This window comes from Tiliqua scincoides, chromosome 4, assembly GCF_035046505.1.
Source record: "Tiliqua scincoides isolate rTilSci1 chromosome 4, rTilSci1.hap2, whole genome shotgun sequence".
In the NCBI taxonomy this organism is placed as follows: Eukaryota; Metazoa; Chordata; class Lepidosauria; order Squamata; family Scincidae; genus Tiliqua; species Tiliqua scincoides.
In genome coordinates, this window is record NC_089824.1 from 18,063,883 (window position 1) to 18,073,571 (window position 9,689).

At 41.4% G+C, this 9,689-nt stretch overlaps 1 protein-coding gene across 4 annotated transcripts in view; it reads left to right on the plus strand.

Moving 5' to 3' along the window:
• Nucleotides 1–8,378, plus strand: part of TRPS1 (transcriptional repressor GATA binding 1) — a 272,969-nt gene extending 264,591 nt beyond the window's left edge. For 3 of the 4 annotated variants that reach the window (XM_066626328.1, XM_066626326.1, XM_066626330.1), the window contains 2 exons: nucleotides 638–760; nucleotides 5,332–8,378. In XM_066626328.1, coding sequence (XP_066482425.1) covers nucleotides 638–760; nucleotides 5,332–6,393 — 1,185 coding nt within the window. In that variant the 3' untranslated portion in view covers nucleotides 6,394–8,378. The remainder of the gene's footprint in view (nucleotides 1–637; nucleotides 761–5,331) is intronic. The other variant, XM_066626329.1, reaches the window with a different exon arrangement.
• The last annotated feature ends 1,311 nt before the right edge of the window (nucleotides 8,379–9,689 follow it).

A 9,689-nucleotide genomic window follows, 5' to 3' on the forward strand; every position in this document is an offset into this window, starting at 1 on the left:
ATTAGCAATGCCATACTTTTTACCAACGACACTGAGCCATATTCTCAATGCAGCACGGGAAACAGAAGGTGTTATATGTGGATTTTAGAATTACATTCGGCTGTGATTCAGTGCCGTGGGTATTGTTAATGAAGTATAGACTCACAGGAACTGGCAGTTCACGCACTGGAATTAGTAAGAAAGGACTTTTTTGTTGTTGTTTTGCTTTAGGTTTGTTGCTAACCATCACTCTTTTGAACTAAAACAATAAAATCCCCATTGCGCTCAGCAGCTAGCAAGTTCAGCGAGAACCATTTTGTATCAAAGCAGAATGTTGAAATTCAGAGTTTGGAAACCAGCCACAAATAGGCACAAACCCTAAAGTTCAAAAAGTTAAAACTGTTGCTGCAAAAAAAAAAAAAAAAACCAAGAAGCTGCGGCGTTCTGCACACCTCATCCATCACTGTAGGGTAAATGGTAATGAAATTCAGCGGTGCCTATTAAGCACAATTGAACCTGACCTCATTATGGGCAGTGTGGTTTTATACTATCAGTTGTTGCCAGCCTAGAGACAAAACTCCTGTGTTGATTTGTCCTAACTCCACCGATCATGTGACTAACCTTTGACCTTGTGTTTCTTCCCCTTCCCCTGTTTCAGAGACGTAGAGGCTCGGGTGTTTTTTGTGCCAACTGCCTGACCACAAAGACCTCTCTCTGGCGAAAAAATGCAAATGGAGGATATGTATGCAACGCGTGCGGTCTCTACCAGAAGCTTCACTCGGTAGGAAGAACTTACTTGTTTTACTCAGGAAAAAGGATTTAGGCAGCTAGGCTGAACCTGGGCAGCTGTGGTTAATTTTCTAGCCATGAATTCAGTGCGGCCACTCTGGGATCACATGCAGTTCACTATGGAAGATGCTAATACACCTCGGAGAAGAGACTGGTTTGGAGATAATCAATTAGGCATGAATTATTTTGATTCAAAATGAGAATTAAATGAGGAGTCTTTCTTTATCCCACCCTGAAGGTTCACAGAAATGCACGTAACAGAACTTATAAGTTGTGAAGAAAAACCACCTTTTTGTAATGAATAAGGAGCAAAGCGAAACATAAGCCATATTGTCATTTGGCTGCAATCCTGTACACACTTACCTGGAGGTAAGTCCCATTGAACTCAATGGGATTTATTTCTGTGGAGTCATGTATAGGATTGTGCTGTTAGACAAATAGATTTGCTGTACAAGTAGATGTATTTATTGTGGGTTTCATTAGTTGTGAAAAGACAAAATCACACCACGGATATGTCTGATAAATCAGTTTGAGTAAATTAGGAGTATCTTCTGCAGCAGTCCCTCAACTCCTCATGATGCTGCCAACCCCATCAGGTGCATGTATGTTCTAGGGGTGTGTGTGTGTGCATTATTTTAAGGGTTATTCTAATGACCTCTTTCAGCGCTTGGCAGCCATTATTTTCTGTCAACCCATGCATTTGCATGTAAAAAATTACCACCATTGCCTGTATTGAGTTTTGCCTGCCCTGTCAACATGTACAGAAACACCGGCACATGGGAGCCATACATCTGGTTGTTGCTTTTTTCAATGGCCACTTTTATATTCTGATAAAAGCATAAACTGACCATTAGGTGGACACCTGGCTGCTCTTGACCTGCATCTCTGACTTGCCTCTCCCTGATAATGTCTGATAAAAGACATTGATGTGATGTCATTGCTCTCATAGTTTTCTTACTCCCGCAAGTGGCAGACAATAAAGTGAAACAGAGCAGGCAAGCTCCAAACATGATGTCATCACATTGTTTTTTATAGACATTACTGGAAAGACAAAGGTAGGTGGTAGCCATGCATCCTTGTAATGTCTGATTCGGGCCTCAATTCTAAATGATCAGCTTCAGTGGATTTCTCTGTGTTTGTTCTTTTAACATATGATCAAGACATATGTTGCATATGAATACTGATCACAGACTGAAACCAGACTTCAGCTGCTTATGTAAGCGTATTCATTAAAAAAAATATGCTTTTAGTTTCATGTAATTTTATGCTTTGGTAGTTTTTTTACCCCTGACTGTTGTTCCAAAATAGTGAATACATTGTAACTGCAAGAATACTTTTCTTTTCTGAGATTAAAAAACCCTTGTAGAACATAAGAAGCCATCCTAATAAATTGATGCTGGCAACATTACTAATTGGTAATAAGTTGTAAAACCTTTATTTCATTAGCACGGAGTCAAAATAACACCATTTTTAGCTGCAGTATTGGAGCATGGTCATGAGCTGCTATTTGATGTACTCTGATGTTAATGAGTTTAATTTAAACTCTGCCCAATCAAAGGCCAAGATATAATTAAACCTTTACCTTGCTGGGCTGCAGCAACTGAAAAACACAGAAGCAAATATCTCCTTTTTGTTGTTTTTGCTAAAACTTGATTCTGATTGTTTTTGACTATTTGATTCTGAATAGTCATCTTTTTATCCTTTTAGTAGCTTCAGCCATGTTTTGTTTTGACTGGAAAATAGTTCAACAAATTGGACTTGTCAAATGTGGTGCTCAGATCTACATCCACATCTGCTCTTTTGCTAGCGTAGATCTGAACCAGTGCAGGGGCAAGTCAGGCTCGGAATTAATATAGGCTCAGGATATGGCCACAACCGCTGTTAAAATCTTCCCTGATCCACCCTGTCCCAACTCAGTCCACCTCCAGCAGCAACAGAAGCCCACCAGTGGCCAGTCTGCAGGTCCCTACTGGCAATGCATGGCCTTCTGGGCCTAAGAGCAGCAGCAGCACTCCACAGACCAGTGGGGAGGCTGTCATGCCAGCATACCACATGGTATGCTATCAGACCTCAGGTTCTACTGGAGATAGGATTGGGCCGTAAGTTCCCCTAATTTACCATGTAGACATACATGGGATTGTGCTCCTAATGTCAGAAGGAAAATACAAAAACATCTTAAAGTACATCTGATAGAAGAAAGTAGAATGGTGAAACATATTTCCCTGACCTTTGCAATTAATATACCTGTAGTTCTGTTCTTTACTTGCTTTTACTCCATTGAGGACAGTGCATTTCAGTTGCTGATGTTGCACTGAGATAAAGTTCTCACTTTTCATTAAACTTCTAAATCAGTGAATGTTTCTACTGATTTAAATGTTTGATAGAACAAAATTTTGCAAGCCACGGCCATCGCCATGGGATAATTAATGGCACAAATGATTCAACCTGGGAGAAAAAGGAATGTGCACTACCTTGAGCGCTCTAGTTATTCACAGGCAAAGATGGGATAGAAATAATTCATTCAAATAAATCAGTAAGGCGAGGTGAAAGAGCCTTGGCTAAGTGAATGGATAGCTCTATAAAGGTGATGTTAAGATACCTGAGTGTGTTCCTATGTGGGCTAGTTTAATGTAAATTTCTGGGTTTTAATATCCATTCATCATGAGCCAAAATCTTAAGTCATTTAGAACCTGGTCTTTGGATAGTGGTTCAGGAATTGCAAGTGGCTCATGGCTCAGGCCCACAAGTAGGTTGCACCAATGGGACTACTACAACCTTTGGTTTTTAAAGACATATTCCTGAAGAACATGATATGAGAGAGAAGAAGGTGGAGAAAGATGAGAAAGAGGAACACACATACAAGGCAATACTTACGTCCATATGACCGTAGTACTTAAGCCCTTTCTGCCCAAAGTTGCATATACACAACAGGGGATCAAATGTGGGCTGGGCAGAGATGGGTTAAACTTATGTAGTGTTATGCAATGTGCTTTTAAGTCATTGCATGTTCAAGAACCCATGTAAAGTACTGAACAGAGTTTGTTGGCAATAAATATCACAATCCATATGCAGATGGGGCCTCTTTATCCTCAGGTTTGACTCCTGCAAATTTGACCCATCATAGGCACTGGACCCACACTGGAGGGCCTCACCTGACTTTCTGAATGTGGCCGGAAGCACCTTCTAGTCACGTCCAGAGATCCTCTGATTTCCCCCACCTGCTGATTCCATTAACTGCAAGTTCCTGTATCCGCAGGAGGTCCGAGAACGGATCCCCTGTGGATACCTCGGGCCAACCTGTTGTTATTTGTATAAATTTAGTCCAAAAATTGTCACTCCCGGATTGGCCTTTTCAGCCACACTAGACGCTGTGCCAGAACCACCTTTCAGAGCGCGATACCATAGTCTTTCGAGACTGAAGGTTGCCAATACAAGTCCAAAAATATATGTCAAGCCTTGTTTTGCACATTGTCAGTCAGACATTCTTCAGTGTATCCTGTAAGGCAGAGGTTCTCACACATTTAGCACCAGGACCCACTTTTTAGAATTAGATTCTGTCAGGACCCACCGGAAGTGATGTCATGACCAGAAGTGACATCATCAAGCAGGAACATTTTTTTAAAATCCTAGGCTGCAATCCTTCCCATACTTACCAAGGAGTAAATCCCATTTACTAGCATTGTTAAAAGAATGTACATTGTAGTACAGGTCTATAACATTTCCCCAAATGCAGTCACATACCATAGTAGCATCAAGTCTAATATATACAAAATAAAACATTGAAATGAATGGGGACCCACCTGAAATAGGCTCGTGACCCACCTAGTGGGTCCCGACCTATAGTTTGCAAAACACTGCTGTAAGGTATGAAGTTGTGCGGTAGGGAGGTGAGGTGGGTTCACTGCAGCACTTCAATACCTACAAAAGCAATTCAGTGAGGCATTGCTTGACAATTTACAGGCCTGGCCACTGTAATGTCCGGGTCCACGCCCGCAACATGCCACCCCACCCTGCAACACACCGTCCCGCCTCCCATACTTACTTACTCCCAGCACTCCAAAAGCTGTCTGGGGCTTCTGGAATGCGGTTAAAAGTACATCTGGTTTTCAGATGGAAAATGGAAGTACCTTTTAGGCCAGGCATCCCGAAGCCTCAGATGCCTTTTGGGGAACCAGGAGGAAGCTCATGCTGGGCTTCACCTGCCCCCCTGGAATGGCTCCAGAGGGTGTGCAGAGATGGCAGCATAAAGGCGGGGGGTGGCGCTGCAACAGGCACTAGGGTGCTGCCTTCATAGGGCCCACAGACTCTGTGCCTGGGGCTTCCCCCCACCCTCCCCAGGCCCCCCACTGTGCTTGACACATTTTGTAATTGTTCAGAATTCATGAATCAATATCCAAGCTTGGTCTGAACTTCTGCATTCTTGTTTGAGGAAGCCATTCCATAAATGCTTCCCCTGAAATGGCTTGGTGTGGCTTGTTGTAACTGGAGATTTGCATGAGCAGTTCTGCAAAGCTTTGCTTAGCGTGCTCTTTTATTTATGATGTTGTTGTGTTTTATATGCAGACTCCCAGGCCTTTAAACATCATTAAGCAGAACAACGGTGAGCAGATCATTAGGAGACGAACGAGAAAGCGCCTGAATCCGGAGGCACTTCAGGCTGAGCAGCTAAACAAACAGCAGAGAGGGAACAGCGAGGAACAAGTCAACGGCAGCCCATTAGATAGGAGGTCAGAGGATCACTTAACAGAAGGTCACCAGAGAGAAATTCAGCTTCCCAGCCTGAGTAAATATGAACCCCAGGGTTCGTTGACTAAAAGCCATTCTGCTCCGCAGTCAATACTGGTCAGCCAGACTCTGGATATTCACAAAAGGATGCAACCTTTGCACATTCAGATAAAAAGTCCTCAGGAAAGTACTGGAGACCCAGGCAATAGTTCCTCTATATCAGAAGGAAAAGGAAGCTCAGAGAGAGGCAGTCCAATAGAGAAATACATGAGACCCGCCAAGCACCCGAACTATTCTCCACCTGGAAGCCCCATTGAAAAGTACCAGTACCCGCTCTTTGGGCTTCCGTTTGTACACAACGACTTTCAAAGTGAAGCTGATTGGCTGAGATTCTGGAGTAAATATAAGCTGTCCGTTCCTGGGAATCCACACTACTTGAGTCATGTGCCTGGCCTACCAAATCCTTGCCAAAACTATGTGCCTTATCCCACCTTTAATCTGCCTCCTCATTTTTCAGCTGTTGGATCTGACAATGACATTCCTCTAGATTTGGCGATAAAACATTCCAGACCTGGGCCAACTGCAAACGGTGCCTCCAAGGAGAAAACGAAGGCACCGCCAAGTGTCAAAAATGAAGGTCCCTTGAATGTAGTTAAAACAGAGAAAGTTGACCGAAGTACTCAAGACGAACTGTCCACCAAGTGTGTGCACTGTGGCATTGTCTTTCTGGATGAAGTGATGTACGCCTTGCATATGAGTTGCCATGGTGACAGTGGACCTTTTCAGTGCAGCATATGCCAATATTTTTGCACGGACAAGTATGACTTCACAACTCACATCCAGAGGGGCCTACATAGGAACAATGCACAAGCTGAAACGAATGGCAAATCTAAAGAGTAAAAATAAAATAAAATAAACCTTAGCACTTAGCACAATTAAACAGAAATAGGTTTCCTTGATGGGAATTCAATAGCTTGTAATGTCTTATTAAGCACTTCATATAGCAAGCATGCCTTATCCGGTATACCATCCTTCACTTTTTTCTCTTTCTTCCTTTCCTTTTTCTCTTTTTTCCTTTTAAACAAAAAAAGTAAGTTCTCAAGAAAGAAAAGCAAATGGATGGCAGCTGGAATTGGGGGGTGGGGAGACGCTAAGGGATAATCACTTGGGACCTGTCCCACCAAAACTATACAGAAGACACTATATCAGGGCAAGTATCTTTGGAAAAAAAAAAATCTTAATGAGACAACTAATGCTTTTTTTCTTGTACAAGAAACATAGCTGGCTAGAATGCAAAGATGTATGATGCTGACCCAGGTGTACAGTAATACATGCACACTGTATAGCAAAATGGACTTGTTAAATAAACTGATGTCCAGAAATCTAGTAGTATTTTTTTTTATTTGGGTTCACTTTGGCCTTATTAGAACATCCCATGGCACCATCCTTTCTGCAATCTGGAGGCAGTATTTTTCTCCAGATGTCTCTCAAGCCAAACCAGTTGGCAGCTACTGTTTGATCACTACACCTTGTAGTTTACATCAGTGCTCCCCGTTCTTTGCAGGTCTGCAGCAATCACAGGTTGACTAAGTTCCTGCAGAAGCGGGAGTGACCATTTTCAACATTTAAGGACCACAGAAAGCCACAATATATTTTTCCTTTCCACTCAACCTGAAAATTAAATTAAAATAAATGTTCTCAGGAAAAAAAAATGAAAGTAAAAGGACAGGTCTTAGAAAATAAAATTATATGTGCAGCAAAGACCTTCTCCTTTCCAGCCTGCCTCAAGCTTTGAAGGAGATGGGAAGGCCCCTTAAACTGGGATGTTTGGGTCTTCATTGAATTCAAGCTCAAAGCAGGCCCTGGGGTTGCAAACTACATCTCAGGGGATTCTGGGTAATGTGCTTTGGCCAAAATGTAGGTTGGGGAGTTCCATTCTGTAGAAATGGACTCTCTCTGACAACATGTCTCTTATATGGAAGCTACTTTACAGACTTGATTTGCATAGTATTAATATTTCATGTTAGCTGCTCTTTCTAAATTGCTTCAGAATGGAGTGCATGACTGACTTCCCCAAAGGCCTTTGGTTATTTATATGCACCAGTCAATCCCTTAACTAGACTTAATGCCAGCTTTGCTAGGTAGCGTTGAACATGCTTCATGGCCATTTTTATTTTTAATACTAAAAAAAAGAAAAAAGCTTTTCTAAATGATTCCATGAAGGGAAAGCTCCTCAGCATAACTGCTCAGGGAAATCAGGGCTAAATAACTAAATATTCAATCATTGGTTCAAGGTGCTGTTAGACAAGCCTCCATCGATGCCACAAGGATCTACCGAGAACAGACTTCAATTCCTGTGCATTTATCTCAGCACAGCCAGTAGTTTTGATTATTTTTTACGAAGGGATGTACAAGAGATATTACAAGCTACTGGATGCACTGTCAGATTAACTTATTTCATTTAAGAAGTTGGGAGAACAAATAGGAAAAGAAACTTATTTTTCTAGTAAATATTAATGTATTACATTTCAAATAATGGTGCCTGACATATTGAATAATTATTTTCTACAGTGTACGTATGCAACAAAGATATTCCATCATGCATAAGATTCAGCGCTGGCTCCCGCCTCGCTCTGTTTACATTTGCAAATGTAGCAAACAAGGTAATGAAGCAACTTTATATTGCAGTAGGTATCTTTTTTTTTGTGCGCGTGTGTGTGTGTGTGCATTAAAATTGTAAACGGTAACATGAAATGAATGAACTCGTTGATATTAATGATATGGGGGGGTAAAAAGAAGAAGGAAATGAAAATATTTTTATGCCTACTTAGGAGGAAGAAAAAGGGTAGCACTATTCATTCCAAGTACTTTTTGTATTCTTAAGCTCTTAACTCACATTGTTATGCTTAAAATGATAAACATATATTCTCTTTTTATTGCTTTGTCTATGTTTCAGATGAAACATTTCAGAGATTATTTGAGAGGTGCCATCTGACTCCTTGGCACTGAGATTTTTATTGCATTCTGTAGTAGCATTGCACTCCATTTTTACCATATTACACAGTCGCTTCATGTTTTCTGTTTTGTTGCATTGGGGGGTTTCCTTTATTTTGCGTTGCAGGGTCTAGTCTCTTGAGGTTGGAGAGTATAGCTGGTTCCTGAATGTTGCAGTGAATGAAGTTTAAAAATGTCTGCTATCATATTGTCCTCCCCTCCTCCTTTTCTGATTTTCTGAACTGTTCTAGGAAATTGGATTGGGGCTAGAATCTCAGTTCCAAAGGCAGGTTGAGGACCCGCTTCTGATCTCACTTACATGCTGCCTAGCCTAACTCAAATGTCAATGTAATTCAACTTAAAAATGTCCTAAAGAGCTCACAGCATTTAATATAGGTCAGGTAACCTCAGTCTCTGATATAGAATTTGGTGTGTTCTAAAAAAAAAATAGCAAAGGATAAGAACAAGAACAAGTAGAACTGAGAAGGGAAATTAACATCACTAAGGTTGGGGTTGTATCATTGCCAGGAATTGAAAGACTGTTAAACCAAGAAGAATTGTTCTAATCAGTATAGTGCTCAAATTATGAGCACCCTTCATGAAATCCACAAGCCCCCCCCCCCCCATTTTAATCAAATAATGCCCTGTAGTCTTTTGAAAACAGTAGCTAGAGGCCATCAGAAAGAGGAAGGGAGCCTAGTCCTCCTCTGACTCCTTGGAATTTAAGCACTGCTCTGTTAGAACAACAAAAAGCTGTCCCTACGGATTCAATAGGAACACCTCTTTGCCAAGTGGCAATTATCTATGGTGTGCAGTATAACCACTACATAAGCTGGTCGTATTCATCTCCGAAGTGCAGAGGATTATTTTATCACTCTTCCATGTCCTCTGTTTTATAAACAGGAGTGTCAGTGTGGTGAAATTCTCCCTACCATTTGGCATCATAATACAGACAAGCATTCAAACAGCAGTCATTCTATCAACTTTCCAAGGTATTATATGGCAAGCTGTCATCAGTTGCACCTTTGGGAAGCTGTCATCTGTTCAGTGGTACCCATTGCACCACATTTTTCCTCCTAGAATCCTGCTGCTTCAGCACCTTGTAGCATTTACAGTTGTCCTTTAACAATCATCAGGCCAAAAACAGGACTGGAAGAGGGTTCTCCAGTTACATGGTGTTCCATTCAAAACAGAAGTTACAT